At 46.5% G+C, this 25,796-nt stretch overlaps 1 protein-coding gene across 2 annotated transcripts in view; it reads right to left on the bottom strand.

Annotated features, from left to right (window-relative positions):
* Positions 1–6,006: 6,006 nt before the first annotated feature.
* The window catches only part of GPR1 (G protein-coupled receptor 1), a 47,615-nt gene continuing 27,825 nt past the window's right edge, over positions 6,007–25,796 (bottom strand). The window contains exons 2-3 of one of the 2 annotated variants that reach the window (XM_007672662.3): positions 9,893–9,960; positions 6,007–7,641 (exon numbers count right to left, since the gene is read on the bottom strand). In XM_007672662.3, the coding sequence (XP_007670852.1) occupies positions 6,547–7,611 (1,065 nt within the window). In that variant the 5' untranslated portion in view covers positions 7,612–7,641; positions 9,893–9,960 and the 3' untranslated portion in view covers positions 6,007–6,546. The remainder of the gene's footprint in view (positions 7,642–9,892; positions 9,961–25,796) is intronic. The other variant, XM_003431382.4, reaches the window with a different exon arrangement.

The raw sequence follows: 25,796 nt of genomic DNA, 5'->3' as shown, positions 1-25,796 counted from the left end.
ATCTTCCCACCCAAACCCTGTCCCCCCACATGACTCTCCCATCACTGTAGAGGGCACCACCGGCCTTCCTGTCTCACAAGCCCATAATCCCTGGCATTCAACCCACATATTCAATCTATCACTAAATCCTGTCGGTTCAACCTTCACGGCATCGCTAAAATCTGTCCTTTCCCCTTTATCCAAGTTCCTACCACATTATTATTCTAAGCACTTATCCTATCCCACCTTGGTTACTGTGTCAACCTCCTTGCTGACCCTCCTTGCCTCCTGTCTCTTGTCACTCCAGGCTACACTTTGTTGCCCAGATCATTTTTCTCAAAAGCATTCAGTCCATTTTTCCCCACTCAAGAACCTCTGTATCAAACAAACACCTCACTATTGGCTTTGAAGCAGTCACTTGCCCCCTCCCACCTCATCTTGCTGCAGCAGCCTGGTGTAGTGGTTAGAGCCCAGGCCCAGGAGTCAGAAGGTCCTAAGTTCAAATGTCGGCTCTGCCATCTATCTGCTGTGTGACCTTGGGCAAGTAACTTCACTTCTCTGGGCCTCAGTTACTTCATTTGTAAAGTGGAGATTGAGACTGTGAGCCCCATGGGGGACAGGGACTGTGTCCAGACTGAGCCCCCCTTTTTCTCTGCTCCTCCTCCCCTCCCCATCGCTCCTACTCCCTCTGCTCTACCCCCGCACCCTACAGCACTTGTGTATATATGTACATATTTATCATTCCATGTCATTGATGTGTACATATCTATTATTCTATTTATTTATTTTGATGCTATTGATGCCTGTCATTTTGTTCTGCTATCTGTCTCCTCCCTTCTAGACTGTCATCCCGTTGTTGGGTAGGGATTGTCTCTATCTTTTCGCCAAATTGTACTTTCTGAGTGCTTAGTACACTGCTCTGCACACAGTAAGCACTACTCGAGTGCCATGAGGTGAGTGTCGGTGTCTCCTCTGGAATCTGTGTCCACCGGTCCCCGCCGCCACCGGCAGAGTGACCGATATAGAACCCCGAGGCCCCGATGGCCCCTGTTCCACCAGCAGTTCACACCTGCTGGTTTTCCCCACGGGGTTATTGACTTCTTTTGGTGTAGCCAGCCTGGCTGCTCCGCCCAGGCAGAGGGAGGTACCTTCTTCGGGCCTGCGGCTGGGAAGGCTACCCTGGCAGAGCTCCATGGAGGGCGATGCCCCGCGCAGGGAGGTCCTACCTCTGGCCTGGAATGCCCTCCCTCAAATTCTCCAAACCATTCATTCAATAGTATTTATTGAGCGCTTACTATGTGCAGAGCACTGTACTAAGCGCTTGGAATGAACAAGTCGGCAACAGATAGAGACAGTCCCTGCCGTTTGACGGGCAGCACACCTCCCTCCTTTTCAGAGCCTTTTGAGAGCTCCTCCAGGAGGCCTTCCCAGACTGAGCCGTCCCTTTCATTCAGTCTTATTTATTGAGTGCTTACTACTGAGTGCTTACCTCTTCTCCCCCCTTTCCCTCTCCTCCTCCCCCTCTCCCGTCCCACCCCCTCAGCACTGTATTCGTCCGCTGGACATATCTTCATCACCCTATTTAGTTTGTTTATTTTGTTTCATGAGATGTACATCACCCTGATTCTATTTATTTGCCATTGTTTTTATGAGATGTTCTTCCCCTTGACTCTATTTATTGCCATTCTTCTTGTCTGCCTGTCTCCCCCGATTAGACTGTGAGCCCATCGAAGGGAAAGAGACTGTCTCTATCTGTTGCCGACTTGTACATTCCAAGCGCTTAGTACAGTGCTCTGTACATAGTAAGCGCTCAATAAATACTATTGAACGAATGAATGAATATTGGCAGAGCACTGTGCTAAGCATTTGGAATGCACAGTTCGGCAACAGAGACAATCCCTGCCCAACAATGGGCTCACAGTCTAAACCCCTCTGCCCCTCCTCTCCTCCCCATTCCCCCTACTCCCCCCCTCTGCTATTACTCTATTTTGTTAATGATGTGTATATATCTATGATTCTATTTATCGTGATGGTTCATTCATTCATTCATTCATTCATTCATTCATTCATTCATTCAATAGTATTTATTGAGCGCTTACTATGTGCAGAGCACTGTACTAAGCGCTTGGGATGAACAAGTCGGCAACAGATAGAGACAGTCCCTGCCGTTTGACGGGCTTACGGTCTAATCGGGGGAGACGGACGGACGAGAACAATAGCAATAAACAGAGTCAAGGGGAAGAACATGCCTGACTACTGCTTTGTTGTCTGTCTCCCCGTTTAGACTGTGAGCCCGTTGTTAGGCAGGAATTGTCTCTATCTCTCGCCGAATTGTACATTCCAAGCGCTTAGTACAGTGCTCTGCACACAGTAAGTGCTCAATCGATACAATTGAATGAATGAATGAATAAAAAGTCCTACTGAAAACTCACCTCCTCCAGGAGGCCTCCCCAGACTGAGCCCCCCTTTTCCTCTGCTCCTTCTCCCCTCCCCATCGCTCCGACTCACTCCCTTTGCTAATAATAATAATGTTGGTATTTGTTAAGTGCTTACTATGTGTAGAGCACCGTTCTAAGCGCTGGGGCAGAAACAGGGTAATCAGTTTGTCCCACGTGAGGCTCACAGATAATCCCCATTTTACAGATGAGGTAACTGAGGCACAGAGAAGTTAAGTAACTTGCCCACAGTCACACAGCTGACAAGTGGCAGATCCGGGAGTCGAACCCATGACCTCTGATTCCGAAGCCCACGCTCTTTTCACTGAGCCACACTGGTCCTTTGCTCTTCCCCCTCTCCGCCCCACAGCACTTGTGTGTGTCTATGTGTATGTACATAATTATAATTCTATTCATTTTTGTTGATGTGTACATATAATTCATTCATTCAATCATATTTACTGAGCGCTTACAGTGTGCAGAGGACTGTACTAATCGCTTGGAAAGTAATTATGTTTATAATCGTTCTACTGATGTCTGTTTACTTGTTATGATGTCTGTCTCCCTCCCCACCCCCTGGACTGGGAGCCTGTTGTGGGCAGGAATTGTCTCTGTTGCTGAACTGTACTTCCCAAGCGCCTAGTACAGTGCTCTGCACACAGTAAGCGCTCAATAAATACAATTGAATGAATGAACAAATGAGTGAATGAATGAACTCCCCTTGCTTGTATCCACACCAGCCCTTAATTCAGTCCCTGGCATATAGTAAGTGCTTAACAAACCCCATCGTTATTATTATAACTATAACCCAGCCCACACATTTTGCTCCTCAAATGACAACCTTCTCAACTATACCTCGATCTCGTCCGTCTCGCCGCTGACCTTTTCATCCACGTCCTGCCTTTGGCCTGGATCGCCCTCCCTCTCCATTCCCAACAATCTCTCTCCCTGCCTTCAAAGCCTCATTGAAGGCACATCTCTTGCCGATTTGTACATTCCAAGCGCTTAGTACAGTGCTCTGCACATAGTAAGTGCTCAATAAATACTATTGAATGAATGAATCTCTTCCGACAGGACTTCCCTAAGCTCTCATTTCCTTTCCTCCCACATTCTTCTGCTTCATCTTGATTTGCTCCCTTTACTCTCCCCCCACCCCACCTAGCCTTACATCACTTAAGTGTACATCTGTAATTTATTTATATTAATATCTATCTCCCTCTAGATTGTAAACTCATTGTGGGCAGGGAACTTGTCTACAAACTGTTTTACTGTTATACTCCCAAGTGCTCAGTACAGTGCTCTGCACACAGTAAGCGAGCAGTAAATGCCATTCATTGATTGCTTTTCCTACCTGCGGTTCTCTACTTGAGGCCCAGTTGCCCCCAGGTTTCGAATCCCGCCTCTGCCACTTGTCAGCTGTGTGACTGTGGGCAAGTCACTTCACTTCTCTGGGCCTCAGTTACCTCATCTGTAAAATGGGGGTGAAGACTGTGAGCCTCATGTGGGACAACCTGATGACCCCTGTATCTACCCCAGCGCTTAAAATAGTGCTCTGCACATAGTAAGCGCTTAGCAAATACCCACATTATTATTAAGACTGTGCACCTCACGTGGGACAACCTGATGACCCTGTATCTACCCCAGCGCTTAGAACAGTGCTCTGCACATAGTAAGCATTTAACAAATACCAACATCGTTATTATTATTATTATTATACTTGATGATCATTGCAACCAATGTTACTGGGTCCCCCTGGGGACACCCTAGACCATATTGCATTGTAGTAGACTGTAAGCTCCTTGTGGACAGGGAATGTGTCTGTAATTGTTGTACCCTCCCAAGCGCTTACTACAGTGCTCTGTACACAGTAAGCGCTCAATAAGTAAGATAGATTGACTGGGACGCCGTGCACTGGGAGGAAGCCAGCAGAGGGCAGCACTTACCAGTGTTGGAAAACTAGGCAGGAGTCCATTGGTTTGGCAGAATAATAATAATGATAATAACTAAATAATGTAACTAAGAAATGTAGGGCGCTTTGCCTGTTTACTTGTTTTGATGCCTGTCTCCCCTCTTCTTGACTGTGAGCCCATTGTGGGCAGGGATTGTCTCTATTTATTGCTGAATTGTACTTTCCAAGCGCTTGTACAGTGCTCTGCACTCTTTAAGCATTCAGTAAATCGACTTTATGAATGAATGAATGAATAATAATTAAGATGGTATGTGTTAAGCGCTTATTATGGGCCAAGCACTGTTTTAAGCGCTGGGATAGGTACAAGGTAATCAGGTTGTCCCACGTGGGGCGCAAGAGTGGAAGTGGCTCAGTGGAAAGAGCCCAGGCTTGGGAGTCAGAGGTCGTGGGCTCTAATCCCGGCTCCGCCACTTGTCAACTGTCTGACTGTGGGCAAGTCACTTAACTTCTCTGTGCCTCAGTTACCACATCTGGAAAATGGGGATTAAGACTGTGAGCCTCATGTGGGACAATCTGATGACCCTGTATCTCCCCCAGTGCTGAGAACAGTGCTCTGCATATAGTAAGTGCTTAACAAATGCCAACATTATAACCGAGTTGGTGGACACGTTCCTTGATGATGATGATGATGGTATTTGTTAAGTGCTTACTATGGGCCAAGCACTGTTCTAAGCACCGGGGTAGATACAAGATAATCGGGTTGACCCACGTAGGGCTCACAGTCTTAATCCCATTTGCTCCCAACAACTTTACAGTCTAGATGAGGAGACAGATAAAAATGTAATAATAGGAATTGTGGTATTTGTCAATCGCTTTCTATGTGCCAGGTAAGCTACTAAGTGCTGGGGGTGGATACAAGCTAGTCAGGTTGGACACAGTCCATGTCCCACAGGGGCTCTCACAGTCTTAATCCTCATTTTACAGATGATGTAATTAAGGCACAGAGAAGTGAACTGAAACTTGCCCAAGGTCATGCAGTACACAAAAGGCAGAGCTGGGATTAGAACCCAGGTCCTTCTGAGTCGCAAGTCGGTGTTCTATCCACCAAATCTCTTTGCTTCGCTACCTTCCACTGGAGTAAACCAGTGGCTTCATTCCAGATTAGCTGGCCAAGCCTTCCGGACCTGAGGATGGTCCCGTCTGGGCCATTTGCTAATAGCAAATACTCACCTCAGGGCAGAATCTAGGTCTCAGAGTCTGGTTATTTCTTAGACCACATAGGTACCATCCTAAAATCAGTCCAAGCGTCCATTTCCAGATATCACCTCTGCAGAGTCACATTTCAGTTTTCCTTTCTGATATATATATATATATAGTAAGGTGACTTGCCTAAGGCCACACAGCAGACAAGTGGTGGAACTGGGATTAGAACCCATGACCTTCTGACCCCCAGGCCTGTGCCCTATCCACTATACCATGCTGAGGATATGTACGTTAAGTGCTAAGGGACTGAGGGAGGGGTGAATAAAGGGTGGAAATCCAAGTTCAAGAGTGATATATATATATATATATGTATATGTGCGTGTGTGTATATATAGATATATGTTTGTGTGCATATATACATATACCCTATAAACCTACAACCATAATACAACACACACACAAACAAACAAACCCTAAGCACCAGTTTTAAAAACGTTTATTTGCAGTATGCTACATCAAACAACTTGCAGCAGAATACATACTGTAGGCACTAAGACTATACAGAAGATTAAATGTGTCTGCAGTATACTGAGCGTATGCCTGGGGTTGGTGCCTGTGCAGTAATACGTAAAGACCAAAATGAATTCCAGAACCAGAAAGTCCCATCCTTTGGAACGAATCGGTCTGATCTTTAACAATAGGATGGGGCGTTTTAAGGCGTTTCAGACTGACGTTTGAAGAGACAATAGGGTCGACGTTTGAAGACACAGCAAGCACGTGCTTCGAGGACAGCGATTCCAGTTGTCTTAACTATTAAGAATGAATGAGAACGCCGTTTTGGCCAATCAGCGCCCTTCCCAAGTCTCGTGTTGGCACTGGAGCGGTCTGCCCACTTGAACCGATCAGACGACTCGATCGTTCCCCTCAGGCGGCCGGAATTGGCCCGGAGGTATTCCCGGTGAGGGAACCCCAGAAAATCGGGCTTGCAGTCATGCCGCTGTAGAGGAGAAGACGGGCGACTCACTGTGTGGTCTCCAGAAGGCATAAGTTTTTGTTCTCCGAGTTCCTAAACTGTTCGCTCACGGTCCCGGACCAGCTGACCTCCCACAGGGTGTGCTTCAGGATCTCGGCCACCGAAGCCCGGAAACGCACTTGGAACTTCTTGCTAATCAGCACGTACAGAATGGGGTTCAAGCAGCTGTTGAGGAACGCGAAGCCCGTGGAGAGCGGGATCCCGGCCTGCAGCACGTCGTGGAAGTGGCCGTTGTGGTGGATCGACAGCTCCAAGATGCTAAATATGTGGTAGGGCGTCCAACACACCAGAAAGGCCGCCACCACGGCCAGGATGGTCCAGAAATGCCTGCTGGACGTCAGGATGCTTCGCCGCTTCACCTGGAGGACCAGGCAGGAGTAGCAGATGCTCATGGTCAGCAAGGGGAAGAGGTACCCAAAAGCGAACCTCAGCCAGATCAAGGCGTGGTGCCTCATCAACACGATGCCGGGGTCGCTCTGGTGGAAATTGTTGTAGCAGATGGTGTGATTGTTGTACTCGAGGGTGTCCCGGAAGTACAAGGCGGGTCCGGCGATCAGGGCGGCCGCGAGCCAGACGGCTCCGATGACCAGGAGGGTGTTCTTCAGGGTCCGGCGCCGGTGGGAGAAGATGGGGTGGACCAAGTGGACGTAGCGGTCCAGGCTGATGGCCGTCAGGAAGAAGACGCTGGCGAACATGTTCAACAGGCCGATGAAGGAGTTGGCCTTGCACAGCCAGACCCCGAAGGGCCAGTGGAAGTTCATGGCTACGTAAGTGATGTAGAGAGGCAGGAAGAGGACGAAGACGAAATCCGCAACGGCCAGGTTGAGGAACCAGAGGGTGGTGACGGTCTTGTCCCACTTGAACCCCGTGAACCAGATGACCACGGCATTCCCCGGGACCCCCAGGATGAACGCCACGCAGTACAGCACGAGGGACACCGAGTGAACTGCCGTCAGATGGGCCGTCTCTTCTTGGTCCACCTCCCCGTAGTACTCTAAAGTGTAGGAGTAGTTCTCCACGTCTTCAAATATCAACGCTTCGAGGTCTTCCATGGTGGCTTAGCCCCTGGAAAATAAGCAGAGCTGTGGACAGGGCGGAAAAAAAAAGACAAATACGATCAGTATTGAAGAATGCAAGAATCAGACCTCTTGAAATATCAGGAGCTAAGAAGTGTGATTTTTAACCTTTTCTGATTCCTGGTTTTATTTCTTAATAATAATAATAATAATAATAATAATGGTATTTGTTAGGCCATCCTAAGCCCTGGGGTAGATACAAGGTAATCAGGTTGGATATAATCCCTGTCCCACACTGAGCGCATAGTCTTAATCCCCATTTGACAGATAAGGAAACAGGCCCAGAGGAGTTAAGTGACTCGCCCAAGGTAGCACAGCAATCAAGTGGCAGAGCCAGGATTAGAACCAAGTCTTCAGACTTCCAGACTCATCCTATCTCCACTAGACCATGCTGCTTCTCAAGATTAGTTCTCCGGGGCCTGGAAAAGCAGGGATTTTCCAGGACTTAATCTGAGAAAAAGAAATGGCTTTCTGTCCCCAAACCGTGAGCGCTGGAGAGAGTTGAATAAAGGGCTCAGGGGAAATGAAGAGAATAAGGGCCTGCAATGGCAAAAGGGTCAACTAACTCCTGAAGAAACTGCTGAGTTTGCATTGCACACCCATAGTCTTGCATAAATTTGGCCATATGTGTCAGAAGCTCTTGAACAATGCCTGGTATGGGGAGGGAGCAACATGCGATTTAGTGGTGTGGTTACAAAAGAATTGTTTGGATCGTGTCCTGTCCTCTACTTAGAAGATAAGGCTCCAAAGCCTTCTGGATGCACTATAAAAGAGCACATATGCCTGAGCAGCTCTTGAAAATAGAATGGAAGTTATAATCAATCGATCAATCAATCAGTCGTATTTATTGAACACTTACTCTTGCACAGCGCTGTGCTAAGCACTTGGGAGAGTACGATACAACAAAATTGATAGACACATTCTCTGCCCACAAGGAGCCTACAGTGTAGGAGGATGCTACTAGAAAGGTTCTCTGGACCTATAGCTTGGACTGTGTCCAACCCGATTGGCTTGTATCCAGCATGACACAGTGCTTGGCACATAGTAAGTCCTTAACAAATACCATAATTATTTTTCCCTGAGCCTGTACTACATTCTCCCTAGATTTTATGCTATCCTTATAGCAAATGATCCTTTTTTTAGGCAGCAAGGAAACGCTAGGCTGTAAAAAGAAAAAGTCTTCAAGTATTCCAAGAGGAGCAGCGTGGCTTAGTGGGTCTGGGGGGCAGAGGTTTTGGGTTCTAATCCTGGCTTTGCCACTTTTCTGCCCTAAGTGACCTTAGCTTTCCTACTCAGTCTGTGTCTGAACTGATTAATTTGTAATTCCCTAGTGCGTAGAAGAGTGCTTGACACGTAGTAAGAGCTAAACAAATACCATCATCACTCTTACAAGTTTCACCTCAAAATGGAAAAACTCTCCCTCTTAGCATGTATATAGTCTATATATATATATATTTATAATATATACACAGTATACACATACATATATGCTGCATAGATACATATCTCAATCAATCATCACGCCCAAATGAGTCTTAAAGTAGACTTTCAACCCAGCATGAGAAGCAGTGTGGCCTAGTGAACAGAGTTTAGACCTGGGATTCAGAAGGACGAGGAACGTCCTTATTATACTGTATTCTCTCAAGAGCTGACAACAGTGCCCAGCACACAGAAAACGCTCAGTAAGTACCATGGATTGATTGATTGACCTGGGTTCTTATCCTAGCCCTGCCACTTGTCTGCTGTGTGGCGTTGGGCTAGTCACTAAAGTTCTGTGCCTCAGTTACTTGAAAAATGGGAATTAAGACTGTGAGCCCCATATAGGACAAGCACTTTGCCCAATCTGATCAGCTTGTATCTAATACTTAATATAGTGTCTGGCACATAGTAATTACTTAACAAATACCTTATAAAAGCAAAACAGAACAAAAAAATCCACTCTCGAAGGTCATTTTCTGCTCTAGTCATCCCTGACTCTAAGGGGAAATGTTCCCTTCCCCTCCCCCCCACCAAATTAGATGTTTTTCTTATTTGATGAAGGAGTGGGCAGTGGAAGAGAGAGCCCAGTAGGGCATTTCTGAGCTGGATGGCTTGGATAATTTGGATCATCTCTGAGTGCAAACAATGAGGTGGGGCGGGGAGAGGAATGAAAGCGAGTGGAAAAAATGAGCGGGTGTGAGGGAGAAGCACATGTGCTGCTGCTTGAATATCAGATTTGGTACACTGACAAAGAGTCTCAGTCGAGTCTCCAACGGACCTCCTTGCCGAACTCTCGTGTCGTCCAGTATCGGCAGGGATATATCTTCCTCGGGAAGTTTGCTTGATCTGGTTAAAAAAAGTCTTGGTTAGCGTTGAATGTTTTTGCGCTTGGTGCAAAACAGAAAACGTGTCCCCCACCCATCATTCCAAGATGTGCTCAAGATGTTGGGCCCTGATGATCTCGGTGGCCCCTTGGATGGAAGACTTTATACAGAGATGAAAATTAGGGGAAGAAGTGGAGGCCAGGAGGACCGGTTATCGGCTTTCACAAAGGATAGTGTCCAATTTTCATCTGGTCACTCCACCCTCTCGCCTCCATCCCCTCGTTCATGTGGTTTAAAAAATTTTTTTTTTTGGCACTTAAATAATAAAGAGATAAATAAATGACTAAATAAATAAAGAGATAAATACGCGACTAAATAAATAAATTACAAGATATATACATATGTACTGTGGGGATTGGGAGGGAGGATGAATGAAGGAGCAAGTAAAAGTGGCACAGAAGGGAGTGGGAGAAGAGGAGAGGAGGGCTTAGTCAGGGAAGGCTGACTGGAAGATATATATACATATACACACACACACACACACACACACATATACATATATACATATATATACACATACATATACATACACACACACACATCCACCCACATCCACACACTCATATATATATTCCTATATGTACAAACATACACGTACGGATGCACACACACACACACACACACATATATCATATATAGAGCATGGGCCTAGAAATATCATTATTATTTCACATACTAGTATCATTTTCTGCAGTGGGCGGAATATTTAGGTGATCATTCTTGAAATCTACACTGTAAACTCCTCTAGACTGTAAGCTCTTTATGGGCAGGAAATGTGACTGTTTATTGTCATCTTGTACTCTCCCAAGCACTTAGTACAGTGCTTTGCACCCAGTAAGTGTTATATATAACACCATTATATATATATATTGGAGAAGCAACGTGGTTCAGTGGAAAGAGCCTGGGCTTGGGAGCCAGAGTTCATGGGTTAGAATCCTGGCTCTGCCACCTGTCAGCTGTGTGACTGTGGGCAAGTCACTTCACTTCTCTGGGCCTCAGTTCCCTCATCTGTAAAATGGGGATGAAGACTGTGTGCCTCATGTGGGAGAACCTGATGACCCTGTATCTCCCCCAGTACTTAGAACAGTGCTCTGTACATAGTAAGCACTTAGCAAATACCAACATAAACCTATATTTATATATATTCTCTTAGATGAGTGTGTGTGTGTATAGACAGAGAGAATTGTCTTTCATATTTGAAGAAATTGTCTTTCATATTTGAAGACACCAGTGACAATGAAGTTCACCTACGAGTGCAGAGGTGACTGAAAAGACCCAGCTGCATCGTGCAAACAAAAGGGGTGTCCCTAAATTGTGCTGTTGTACTTAAGGTTTGTAGTGCCTGATGCTGTTTTTTCTTTTGCTCCCTTGTCTCTCATACAAAGTTCTGCTCAAAGAGAGCCTCTCTTCTTGATGGTAGCAAACCACATACACCTGTCCTCGGCTTACTAATCGCTGGGGTAGATACAAGCAAATCGGGTTGGACACAGTCCCTGTCCCACATGGGGCTCATGTTCTTAATCACCATTTTGCAGATGAGGTCACTGAGGCCCAGAGACAAGAGACAAGTAGCAGAGCCGAAATTAGATCGGCTGGGGCACAGCACTGTGGGAGGCTTTGTTAGAACAATCCCTCTGACCTCCTTGTTTTGGGTTCCCTCATTTCAGTTCTGATCACATGCCGAAGATGAGCTGCTGTGGGGCAATAATAGGGGAACTAGTCTTAAACAATGAATTGAAATCTAAGAGGCGCTCAGGAAAACCCCAAGGGGAGCCTTAAAAGAGGGTCCATATCAGAAAGGGAAGGGGATGGGTGATGAGAGTAAAGGACAGGAAGTTCTCTGCATTGGTGAAAGAAGGAGCTACCTTGGACATCAATTGGTAATATTCACTGAGTGCTTACTGAGTAATGGTAATTATTAATTATAAGGAAAATAATATTTCTTGCTATAGATGTATTTATATTTTTATGGTATTTGTTAAGCACTTACTATGTGTCAAGTGCTTACTCTGTGCCAAGCACTGTACTAAGCGCTGGGGCAGATACAAGAAAAATCAGGTTAGACACAGTTCCTGTCCAACGTGGGATTCACAGTCTAAGTAGGAGGGAGATAACAAGCTTGGTTCTTGTTGAGCACTTACTCTGTGTCAAACTCTGTACTAAGTGCTGAGGTGGATACAAGATAATCAAGCTGAACACAGTCCTTGTCCCACATGGGGTTCATAGTCTAAGTAGGAGGGAAAATAGGTATGTCATCTCCATTTTACAGATAAGGAAAGTGAGACACAGAGAAATTAAGGGATTTGCCCAAGGTCAAGCAGCAGCCAAGTATTGGAAGACAAGTGGCAGAGCTGGGATTAGAACTCAGGTCTTTTTGACTCCTAGACCCATGCTCTATCCACTAAGCCACATCTAAGGAAGTTGGTGACACGAAAAATCTTAAAAGGTCAAGATCTCAGTCCAAATACCAAACCTCTGGGAGCCTCTGGATTATAAATTCCTTGTGCACAGAGATCACATCTACGAACTCTTTTGTACCGCACTCTCCTAGCACTTAGCAGAGGGGTATACACATGGTAAATGCTTAATAAATACTAATTACTACCTCCACAAGCTCTTTGTGGGCAGGGAATGTGTCTGTTTATTGTTATATTGTACTCTACCAAGGCTTTAGTACAGTGCCCTGCATTTAGTAAGCACTCAATAAATACAGTTGAAAGAATGAATATTAATAATAATGTTGGTATTTGTTAAGCACTTACTATGTGCAGAGCACTGTTCTAAACGCTGGGGTAGATACAGGGTAATCAGGTTGTCCCACATGAGGTTCACAGTTAATTCCCATTTTCCAGATGAGGTAACTGAGGCACAGAGAAGTTAAGTGACTTGCCCACAGTCACACAGCTGAAAAGTGGCAGATCAGGGATTCGAACCCATGACCTCTGACTCCCAAGCCCGGGCTCTTTCCACTGAGCCATGCTGAATAATAATGGCATTGATTAAGTGCTTACTATGTGCCAGACACTGTTCTAAGCACTGGGGTGGATATAAACAAATCAGGTTGGACACATTCCCTGTCCCCCGTGGGGCTCACAGTCTCAATCCCCATTTTACAGATGAGGTAACTGAGGCTCAGAGAAGTGAAATGATTTGCCCAAGCTCACCCAGCAGATACATGGCAGAGCCAGGATTAGCACCCATGACCTTCTGACTCCCAGACCTGTGCTCTATCCACGCCAACTAGTACTAGTATTTATTAAGCACTCACTTTTTGATCAGCAGTGTTTTAAGCACTGGGAAATAATATCCAGGGGATGATTCGAAATGGTTCCTGACCCTCAAGTACTCACAATATAAAAAATGGGAAGCAGAATGGCTTGGTGGATAAAAGCACAGACCTGGGAGTCAGAAGGACGTGAGTTCTAAAATCCCAGCTCCATCGCTAGTCTGCTGTGTGTTCTGGACAAGTCACTTCTCTGGTCCTCATTTACCTCATCTGTAAAATGGGGATTAAGACCCATGTAGTACAGGGACTATGACAATCTGCTGATCTTCTATCTACCCCAGAACGTAGTGCTTGACACATAGTAAGCACTTAATAAAGACCATCATTATTAATATGTGGGAGATAGGGAACTAGAGGCAGACCAAGGCCCTAACTTTGGAAATTGACTATGGAGGGAACACTGTAAACTCCTCTGGACTGTAAACTCCTTATAAGCAGGAAATGTGTCTGTTTATTGTCATATTGTACTCTCCCAAGAGCTTAGTAGAGTGCTTTGCATCCAGTAAGTGTTCAATAAATTCTAGTGAGTGAATGAATTACCCTGGATTTAAATAGATTTACTTGCAGGAAATTTCTCCGATCATACATAAATACGTGTTCAAAGCCAAACACACACACGCACTTTTCAGTTCTATGTTATGTCTGGTAAGGAACTGGTCTTGGAACGCTACTGGAGAAATGGCAAGCATGGCAAGGCATAAAATCGTCACATAAACAAAAAAGTTTTTTCCACTCCATAAAAAGTACGAGTTAGAGATGAACCACGTTTGTCAGGTCCTGGAGTCCCGACTCACAGTCTGAAGCAGAACAAACTCTGAATTGCCTTAGGACACTAGGGATGGTCAGAGGGAGTGGAGGGTCCCCACCCTTTTGGGGTCCCACCTCTTTCTGTGGTTGCACCATTGGCAAAGATGCTCCGCTCTCATATTGAGTGGCCAGTCAGCCCAGGGCGCAATCTGGTTTCCTGAACCCGTTAGGAAGAGGAATCCCAAGACCCTAAAACAGGGTATCATCACCAATGGGATTTATCGAGCTCTTACTGTGTGTAGAGCACTGTACTAAGCACATGGGAGTGGATAGAGAACGGCTGTGGGAGTCATAAGGACCTGAGTTGTAATCCCGGCTCTGCCATTTGTCTGCTGCGTGACCTTGGGCAAGTCACTTCACTTCTCTGGGTCTCGATGACCTCATCTGTAAAATGGGGGTGAGGACTGTGAGCCCCATGTGTGACATGGACTGGGCTCAAACTGATTAGCTCGCATCTACCCCAACACTTAACACAGTGGCTAGCACATAGTAAAGCACTTAACAAATACAAGCTTACAGAACACTGACTTCCTTGTAACATAGTGGGAAAGGAGAACCAGCACAAACTCACATTTCCATTTCAATCCTGTCCAATTGAAAAGCTGGGTATATTGTCATATACAGCTGCAGAAAAATATACATATAAAATATACTGATAATAATAATTGTTATTGCTATGTTTATGGTATTTGTTAAACACTTACAGAGTGCAAGACACTGTACTAAACACTAGGGTAGATACAAGCTAATCAGGTTGGATACAGCCTAGGCTCCAGATGGGGCTCCAATCTTCATCCCCATTTTACAGATGAGGTAACTGAGGCCCAGAGAAGTGAAGTGACTTGCCCAAGATCACACAGATGACAGGGGTTAGAACCCAGGACCTTCTGACTCCCAGGCCCGCACTCTATCCACTAGGCCACGCTACTTCCCATTACTTATTAAGCATGTTATTTATTAAGCATGTATTGCGTGCCAGCCCAATATATATTATTAAAAGCAGGCTGCATATATTGCTTCTATGCAGCACTGTGGATATTGAGGGATTTTGGAGTTGAGGGCCCGACTTTTAAGAATCTAAAAATAAAACTAGAAAGAGAAATAGAGAGAGAAACTAAGTCACTCCCTTACACTCCTCTCCACTGAGAAGAAGATTAAGACGAGGCTTGAAGCTACTCCGCTCTCTATGCCTGGAAACATCTAGTTGAATTTGTTTTTCCAGGAAAGAATTCTCCCAAATATTTAAGGTTTGGAGGGAATTCTAGTTGTGCAATCATCCATGCCTCGGAGGAGTTCACGCTGTACCAGATAGCAGAACCACCCTTGTGAGTCAGTTTTCATAAAATATAACATCTGCTACAAAAGGGTAGAGACGTGCAGTTGGGTTCCAAACAGCTAGGAGAGTGGATGAAGTGGGGCTCACATCTGCCAAACAAATGGCTTTTAATATACAAGTCTGCAGAACTACTGGACACACACCCACACAAACACACATGTACACACACACACACACACACCTTCCCTCCCACCCCCTCAAGTGCTTAGTACAGTACTCTGCACATGGTAAGCACTCCCCTTGGAGTAATAATAATAATGTTGGTATTTGTTCAGCGCTTACTTTGTGCAGAGCACTGTTTTAAGCGCTGGGGTAGATACAGGGTGATCAGATTGCCCCACGTGGGGCTCACAGTTTTAATACCCATTTTACAGATGAGGGAACTGGGGCCCAGAGAAGTTAAGTGACTTGCCCACAGTCACACAGCTGACAAGTGGCAGAGCTGGGAGTCGAACCCGTGACCTCTGACTCCGAAGCCCAGGCTCTTTCCACTGAGCCACGGTACTTATCAAGTGCTTCCTATGTGCCCAACACTATTCTAAGAGCTGGGGCAGATACAAATTAATAATGTTGGACAAAGTCTCTGTCCCACAAGGGGCTCACACTCTTAATCCCCATTTTATAGATGAGGTAACTGAGTCCCGGAGAAGTGATGTGGTGAGCTGACTTGCCCAAGGTGTCACAGAACAGACTTGTGGTGGAAGTGGGATTAGAACTCAGATCCTTAGAGAAGCAGCGTGGCTCAGTGGAAAGAGCCCAGGCTTGGGAGTCAGAGGTCACGGGTTCGAATCCAGATCTGCCACTTGTCAGCTGTGTGACTGTGGGCAAGTCACTTAACTTCTCTGGGCCCCAGTTCCCTCATCTGCAAAATGGGGATGTAGACTGTGAGCCTCACGTGGGACAACCTTTCATTCATTCATTCAATAGTATTTATTGAGCGCTTACTATGTGCAGAGAACTGTACTAAGCGCTTGGGATGAACAAGTCGGCAACAGATAGAGACAGTCCCTGCCGTTTGACGGGTTTACGGTCTAATCGGGGGAGACGGACAGACAAGAACAATGGCACTAAACAGCGTCAAGGGGAAGAACATCTCGTAAAAACAATGGCAACTAAATAGAATCGAGGCGATGTACAATTCATTAACAAAATAAATAGGGTAACGAAAATATATACAGTTGAGCGGACGAGTACAGTGCTGTGGGGATGGGAAGGGAGAGGTGGAGGAGCAGAGGGAAAAGGGGAAAATGAGGCTTTAGCTGCGGAGAGGTAAAGGGGGGATGGCAGAGGGAGTAGAGGGGGAAGAGGAGCTCAGTCTGGGAAGGCCTCTTGGAGGAGGTGATTTTTAAGTAGGGTTTTGAAGAGGGAAAGAGAATCAGTTTGGCGGAGGTGAGGAGGGAGGGCGTTCCAGGACCGCGGGAGGACGTGACCCAGGGGTCGACGGCGGGATAGGCGAGACCGAGGGACGGCGAGGAGGTGGGCGGCGGAGGAGCGGAGCGTGCGGGGTGGGCGGTAGAAAGAGAGAAGGGAGGAGAGGTAGGAAGGGGCAAGGTGATGGAGAGCCTTGAAGCCTAGAGTGAGGAGTTTTTGTTTGGAGCGGAGGTCGATAGGCAACCACTGGAGTTGTTTAAGAAGGGGAGTGACACGCCCAGATCGTTTCTGCGGGAAGATGAGCCGGGCGGCGGAGTGAAGAACAGACCGGAGCGGGGCGAGAGAGGAGGAAGGGAGATCAGAGAGAAGGCTGACACAGTAGTCTAGCCGGGATATAACGAGAGCCCGTAATAGTAAGGTAGCCGTTTGGGTGGAGAGGAAAGGGCGGATCTTGGCGATATGGTAGAGGTGAAACCGGCAGGTCTTGGTAACGGATAGGATGTGTGGGGTGAACGAGAGGGACGAGTCAAGGATGACACCGAGATTGCGGGCCTGCGGGACGGGAAGGATGGTCGTGCCATCCACGGTGACGGAGAAGTCTGGGAGATTACCCTGTATCTACCCCAGCGCTTAGAACAGTGCTTTGCACATAGTAAGCGCTTAACAAATACCACCATTATTATTATTATTATTACCATCATTATTAGGATTCTTATTATTAATGAATACCACTGATTGATTAATTGATCTTCCTTTTCCCTCGATTCATTCATTCATTCATTCAATAGTATTTATTGAGCGCTTACTTTGTGCAGAGCACTGTGCTAAGCACTTGGAATGGACAATTTGGCAACAGATAGAGACAATCCCTGCCCTTTGACGGGCTTACGGTCTAATCGGGGGAGACGATCCCCTCCTGCCTTCCAATTCATGATCCAAAATGAAGACTTAGCGCTCAGTCAATCATCAATCAGTGGTACTTCTTGAGCATTTACTGGGCGCAGAGCACTATCTCAAGAGATGGGGAGAGTCCAGTACGACACATCTGGTCGATCCCATCCCTGCCCACGAGGAGACCACACATGAAGTAAAAGGAGCCCTTTTTAATGGCTAATTTGTTTCCTTTGTGTTGCTGGGAGACAACAGAGCCTAGAGTTTCAGTGTACTTGGGTTCTCATCCCAGCTCTGCCATTCGCCTGCTGGATGACCCTGGGAAAGGCACTTGGACTGAGCACAGTACTTGACTCAAAGGAAGCATTTAATAAATGATAATAATGTTAGTATTTAATAATAATAATAATAATGTCGGTATTTGTTAAGCGCTTACTAGGTGCCGAGCACTGTTCTAAGCGCTGGGGGAGATACAGGGTCATCAGGTTGTCCCATGTGGGGCTCACACACTTTTAATCCCCATTTTACAGATGAGGGAACTGAGGCCCAGAGAAGTTAAGTGACTTGCCCACAGTCACCCAGCTGACAAGTGGCAGAGCCGGGAGTCGAACTCATGACCTCTGACTCCGAAGCCCGTGCTCTTTCCACTGAGCCACGCTGCTTCTCCAAGTGCTTGTTAAGCACTTACTATGTGCCAAGAATTGTTCTAAGCACTGGGGTAGATACAAGCTAATCAGGTTGGACACAGTCCCTGTCCAATATAGCAGCGTGGTTTAGTGGAAAGAGCACGGGCTTGGGAGTCAGAGGGCATGGGTTCTAATCCTGGCTCTGTCACTTGTCAACTGTGTGACTTTGGGCAAGTCACTTCACTTCTCTGTGCCTCAGTTACCTCTTCTGTAAAATGGAGATTAAGACTGTGAGCCCCACATGGGATAATCTCATTACCTTGCATCTACCCCAGCACGTAGAACAGTGCTTGGCACACAGTAAGCGCTTAACAAATATCATCGTCATTATTATTATATAGAGCTCACAGTCTTAATCCCCATTTTACAGATAAGGTAACTGAGGCCCAGAAAAGTGAGGTGACTTGTCCAAGGTCACAAAGAGACAAGTGGAGGAGACAGGATTAGAACCCAGATCTTTCTGACTCCGGGGCCTGTGCTCTATCCACTAGGCCATGCTGCTTCCCAGCATCGTTTTTACCTGGAAGCATGTGAGGAGAAGTAGTTACAGGACCTCTTACCAACTAGAACTCAAGTCATTTGTGGAAAAAAATTGTCAACACTGTAGTAAAATAGTCCAACTTTACCACTTCGAGAAGGAAGCATTACATTTCCACCGTTACTTCCTCCTCCCCTGCTTAATTCCCACAATCCCACCTCTTCTCTCTAGTTCAGAGCTTTTTGGTCTCTCCTCTGGGTTTGGGTGAGGTTTCTAAAGGAAATGGACATAACTGATAGGGACTTCATCCAATCAGATTATTTTAGCTCTACTCCAGCGCTTAGTACAGTGAGTGGCACATAGTAAGCACTTAAAAAATACAATGATACTAATAATAATAAGCTAGGCCTGTCCTGAGTCAGCTCATCAGCCCATCTAGTTCACCGCTTTATATTTGTTGAACCATGCGACAATAAAAATTATGGTATTTCTACAGTATTTACTCTGTGCTAAAGGCTGGAGTATAGCTAAGATACTAAGATCAGATATGGTCCCTGTCCTCCACCTGGCTCACAGTCTAATCGACCATATTTATTGAGAACTTACTGCGTGTGCAGAGCACTGTGCCAAGCACTCGGGAGAGTACAATATCACAGAATTGGTAGACACGTGCCCTTCCTGCAACGAGTCCCCTCATCCCCGCTTTTGCAAGGCTGGGGGGTGTGAGATAGAGAGGATGGTGGTGGTGACCAATTAATCAATGGCATTTATTCATTCATTCAATAGTATTCATTTATTCATTCATTCAGTAGTATTTATTGAGCGCTTACTATGTGCAGAGCACTGTACTAAGTGCTTGGAATGTACAAATTGGTAACAGATAGAGACAGTCCCTGCTCTTTAATGGGCTTACAGTCTAGTCGGGGGAGACCGACAGACAAGAACAATAGCAGTAAATAGAATCAAGGGGATGAACATCTCATTACAACAATAGCAAATAAATAGAATCAAGAATCAATTTATATACTATTTACTACACTATACTACACCCGAGTTGATAGGTGTGTTCCCTGCCCATAACCAGTTTAGGGTCTCAAGAGGGATACAGACTGTAATATAGGTAAATTAGGGATATGTACGTAATAGCCGTGGGCTTGAGAGAGGGGTGAATAAAAGATGTAAACCCAAGTGACAAGGTGATGCAGAAGGGAGTGGGTAAGAGGCACATAGTTTATCCCCATTTTGCAGATAAAGAAACTGAGAACCAGAGAGGGGAAGAGACATTCCTAAGGTCACCCAGCAGGCTAGTATCAGAGCTGGGAATAGGGCCTGGGTCTCCCGGCTCCTAATTCTGTGCTCTTTCCACTAGACCGTGCTATGACGGCTGCCTTCTGGACCACCACCTTAGGGGTTAGAGAAGGCCAATGTCCCTAACTCCCCTGTAGAAGCTCACAATGGATTTACTGTTCTGCTGTCGCTCATCCAGGTGACAATCTACCAAGGAACCCCTTGTCTCCACGTTTCCCAGGGGCCTCCAAGATGGCACTTTACACCAGCCTCCAGACAACCGGTAGCCCCCATCTGTTTGCTTCTTTCTTTCGACTCCTTTCATCTTTCTCGTAACCGACATTTGCATGCTTCCTGGTTTCCTTTTGTTAAAATTTAATATCCTTGTGGGTTTGGGGGGAGGCTTTTCCTCCCCCTCAGGAACGTGTAACTTGATTGTGTGGCAGTACCTGGGTGGGCGGGGCCCTTCTACAAGTCCTTTCTGCACCTGGACGCCCAGGAACAATGGATGAGGTGGGCGGTAGAGCCAAGAAAGGCTGCGGAGGGGAGCCTGGGGCTGCCAACGTACAATCCCCCACCTCCAGAGCCCCTCAGGCCCCAAGCGGGCTCGGATCGCTCCGCCACTAGTCTGCTGTATGACCTCGGGCAACTCACTTCTCTTCAGCAACTCCCAGTGTGGGTCCGGGAGTCAGAAGTTTATGGGTTCTAATCCCGACAACACCACTTATCTGCTGTGGGACCTTGGACAAGTCACTTGGGGTCTCTGTGCCTCAGTTATCTCATCTGTAAAGAAGGGGGATTAAGAGTGGGAGCCCAACTGTGGGACAGGCACTATGTCCAATTCGGCTAACTTTGTATCTACCCTAGTGCTTAGAAAAGTTCTTGGCACATAGTAAGCACTTAACATGTACCATAATTATTATTATTATTCTCTTTGCCTCAGTTACCTCATCTGTAAAATGGGGATGAAGACCGTGTGCCTCATGTGGGACAGGGACTGTATCCAACCCATTTACCTTGTATCTATCCCAGTGTTTAGTACAGTGCCCGGCACATACTAAGCGCTTAACTAATACCACCGTGATCGTTAAGGTGCTGGTGGCCTAGAGTAGATCCGGATCAGAAAGCAGTGGGAGTGGCACGATTCGGGGGTGGACGGTCCCTTCCTTCTGCTCTGTTGCTTTCCAGCTCTGGATCGCAGCCAGTGAGAGGACTGCAGTGGAAAGAATTTCCACCAGTCACTCCAGTGGAGACAGCTCACGGCCCCCTCCCCCCAAAACATCCCGGTTTTCCTGCTATATAGAAAGTACTGGATCAGTTACTGAACTGTCCCAGCGATAACGTGGTCCTCGTCTCTTCTACCTCTCCTAAGAGCATTGCCACTTATCTGATGTGTGACCTTGGGCAAGTCACTTAACTGCTCCATGCCTCAGTTACCTCATCTGGAAAATGGGGTTAAGACTGTGAGGCCTATGTGGGGCATGGGCTGTGTCCAACCTGACTAGTTTGTATTATCTTGTTCTGTTGAGTCATTTCTGACCCATAGTAACGTCACGGGTACAAGTCTCCCAGAACACCCCACCTCCACCTGCAATCGATCTGGTAGTGTGTCCACTGAGTTTTCTTGGTCAAAATACAGCAGTGGTTTACCATTGCCTGCTTCCACGCAGTAAACTCGAGTCTCTGCCCTTGACTCTCTCCCCTGCCGCTGCTGCCCAGCACGGGTGAGTTATGACTTGTAGCAGCTTGCCTTCCACTCATTACCCACTGGCCAAGCTAGGAGTGGAATGGGTAGGCCTTTGCTTGACTCTCCCTCCCATAGTCGAGACTGGTAGAGTACTGGAAACTCCCCAGGTGTGACCCTGAGAGGGGTCGTATTACCTGCCTCAGTGCTGAGTACAGAGCCTGGCACATAGGAAGCGCTTAACAAATGTCATAAAAAATGATTTTTTTCTACTAACTCTATTGAACTCTCCCAAATGCAAAGTTCAGTCCTCTGCCCAAAGTAGATGCTCCATAAATACCTTCAAGTGAAGGGTTCCAAGACAGCTCCCAGAGAGAACTCTGTCATCTACGTGAAACCAATATTATTTGGAAAAATTGTTTAAAATCTATTAGTTGCATTTATTGAACACTTATAATAATGTTGGTATTTGTTAAGCACTTACTATGTGCAGAGCACTGTTCTAAGCGCTGGGGTAGATATAGCGTGGGGAAGCAGTGTGGCTCAATGGAAAGAGTTTGGGCTTCGGAGTCAGAGGTCATGGGTTCGACTCCCGGCTCTGCCACCTGTCAGCTGTGTGACTGTGGGCAAGTTACTTAACTTCTCTGTGCCTCAGTTCCCTCATCTGTAAAATGAGGATTAACTGTGAGCCTCACGTGGGGCGACCAGATGACCCTGTATCTCCCCCAGCGCTTAGAACAGTGCTCTGCACTTAGTAAGCGCTTAACAAATACCAACATTATTATTACAGGGTAATCGGGTTGTCCCATGTGAGGCTCACAGTCTTCATCCCCATTTTACAGATGAGGTAACTGAGGCACAGAGAAGTTAGGTGACTCGCCCACAGTTACACAGCTGACAAGTGGCAGAACAGGGATTTGAACCCATGACCTCTGACTCCCAAGCCCGGGATCTTTCCACTGGGCCACGCTGCTTCTCTAACGCTTCACAATGAACACTTATTCTATACAGAGCACTGTACTTACTCAACAGTTGGGAGAGTCCAAGAGAGTTAGTAGATACGATTCTTTTTTATGGCATTTGTTTAGTGCTTACTCTGTGTTAGGCACTGTACTAAGCGCTGGGATAGGTAATGCAAATTAGGATGGACACAGTTCATGTCCCACATAAGGCTCTCAGTCTTAACCCCATTTTACAGATGAGGTAACTGAGGCACAGAGCAGTTAAGTGACTTTGTCCAAGGTCACACATCAAAGAGGTAGTAGAGTCGGAATTAGAATTCAGGTCCTTCTTACTCCCGGGCCCTTGCTCTATCTACTAGGCTATGCCACTTCTCACTTGCTCTTAAGGGGCTTACAATCCCCTAGAGCATTTCTACTTCGCTTAGACTCGATTTCCTAGGAGGAGACAAAAGCACCTGCTTATCCTTGGGAACGTGGCCAGGTTTGAATCACAAACTGGTTTTCCTGGAACTCAGGAGGAACAAGTCAACTTTCAGTGGCGGAACCCACCTTGGACAAGTTTTGTTTTCTTAAACTGTCTGGGGCGCAGCAAACCTTAGGACCAAGGGAGCAAACACGAAGGCAGAACCGGACCAGCCGGCAAGGTATTACTCTCCTCTTCTCCCCACAGAACTTTGTGAAATTGGATCTCTCCCCTCATTGAAAGCCTTTCTAAAAAGTCACTTCCTTCAGAAGGCCTTCTCTGACTAATACATCCACCTCCCCGTCATACCATCTCTTCAGCAACCTCAGCTCTTTTAGAGTAATAATAATAATAATGATAATTGTGGTGTTTGTTGCTATGTGCTAAGTTTGTACTATTGGGCTAAGCACTGGGGTAGACCCAAGATGATCAGGATGGCCAAAGTTCCTGTCTCTCATCAGGCTTACCAGCGAAGTGAGAACAGGTACTTCGTCCCTATTTTTTTGCAGAGGAGGAAATTATGGCACAGTGAAGTTAAGTGAATAGCCCAAGATCAAACAGGAGGCAAGTGGCAGAGCCAGGATTAGAACTCAAGTTTTCTGACTTCCAGGACCATTCTCTTTCCATTAGGCCAACTCATACCTGTTTATTAATTTGTTAGCGATTCATTTATTCCCCTATGTTTCTTGTAGTTATCCTTGCACTTTTCCCCTATTACTATTATTAATTATTATTTTTCATTTTAGTTTTTATAGTTATGTTTTCATTATTGTTATTAGTAATAATAATAATTGTGGTATTTGTTAAGCACTTACTATGTGCCAGGCACTGTATTAAGCCCTGGGATGGATACAAGTAAATCAGGTTGGATGCAGTCCCTGTCCCAAGTGCGGCTCACAGTCTCAATCCCATTTTACAGATGCTGCTTCTCATGAAATCACGGTCTAAACCGTGGAGTTGACAACGTAGAGAGAAGGGAGCGGAGTCAGGGAAGAGGGAGGTTGGGGTATTTAGTGCTTCCCCCAACCTCTGGAGGAGATGAGGATGTAGGGGCCGGGGACCAGGAATCGGAAGACCTGTTTAGTGGTGATTTGTGGGGAAACCTGGTGTTTCCAACAGGGTGATTCATTCTTTCATTCAATCGAATTTATTGAGCACTTACTTTGAGCAGAGCATTGAACTAAGCACTTGGGAGAGTACACTATAACACTAAACAGACACATTCCCTTGCACACAAATCACTCTCATTCACCCCGGGCTCCCCCTCTCTCTTCCACTATGTGGTTAGAAGGATGTGTAGTACTTAGTAGCGCTTAGAGAACTTAGTACAGTTCTCTGCACACAGTAGGCGCTCAATCAATATGATCAAATGAATGAATGTGGAAATGCATCATCTACTGTGGATAGAGCCTAGAGCCCAGTGGACAAGAGCCCAGTGGATAATGGTTAAGGAACATTAACCTCCTTGCTGACCTCCTTGCCTCCTACCTCTCCTTACTCCAATTAATCAATCAACCAATGGTATTTATTGAGCACTTAGTCAAATGCATTTCCTTAGTGCTTACTGTGTGCAGAGCACTATACTGAGCACTTACTGCCTGCAGATCATTTTTCTACAAAAAGTTCAGTCCTTGTTTCCCTGTTCCTCAAGAACCTCCAGGGTTGTTTGTTTTTTGTTTTTTAAGGTATTTGTTAAGTGTTTACTACATGCCAGGCGCTGAACTAAGCACTGGAGTAGATACAAGTTAATCAGGTTGGACCTGTCCCAACTAGGGTGCACAGTCTTAATCCCCATTGTACAGATGAGCAAGACTGAGCTCCTCATCTTCCCTCCCAAACCCGGTCCTCTCCCAGACTTCTCTATCACTGTGGATGGCACGACCATCCTTCCCGTCTCTCGGGCCCGCGATCTCGGTGTCATCCTTGACTCATCTCTCTCGTTCACCCCACACGTCCTATCCGTTACCGAGACCTGCCGGTTTCACCTCTACGATATCGCCAAGATCCGCCCTTTCCTCTCCACCCAGACGGCTACCTTACTGCTACGGGCTCTCGTTATATCCCGGCTAGACTACTGTGTCAGCCTTCTCTCTGACCTCCCTTCCTCCTCTCTCGCCCCGCTCCGGTCTATTCTTCACTCCGCTGCCCGGCTCATCTTCCTGCAGAAACGATCTGGGCGTGTCACTCCCCTTCTTAAACAACTCCAGTGGTTGCCTATCGACCTCCGCTCCAAACAAAAACTCCTCACTCTAGGCTTCGAGGCTCTCCATCCCCTTGCCCCTTCCTACCTCTCCTCCCTTCTCTCTTTCTACCACCCACCCCGCACGCTCCGCTCCTCCGCCGCCCACCTCCTCACCGTCCCTCGGTCTCGCCCGTCCCGCCGTCGACCCCCGGGCCACGTCCTCCCGCGGTCCCGGAACGCCCTCCCTCCTCACCTCCGCCAAACTGATTCTCTTTCCCTCTTCAAAACCCTACTTAAAACTCACCTCCTCCAAGAGGCCTTCCCAGACTGAGCTCCTCTTCTCCCTCAACTCCCTCTGCCACCCC

Source organism: Ornithorhynchus anatinus, chromosome 7 (assembly GCF_004115215.2).
Source record: "Ornithorhynchus anatinus isolate Pmale09 chromosome 7, mOrnAna1.pri.v4, whole genome shotgun sequence".
NCBI lineage: Eukaryota > Metazoa > Chordata > Mammalia > Monotremata > Ornithorhynchidae > Ornithorhynchus > Ornithorhynchus anatinus.
Note: the sequence above shows the minus strand (reverse complement) of the source record. Positions and strands in the feature narration are given on the sequence as shown.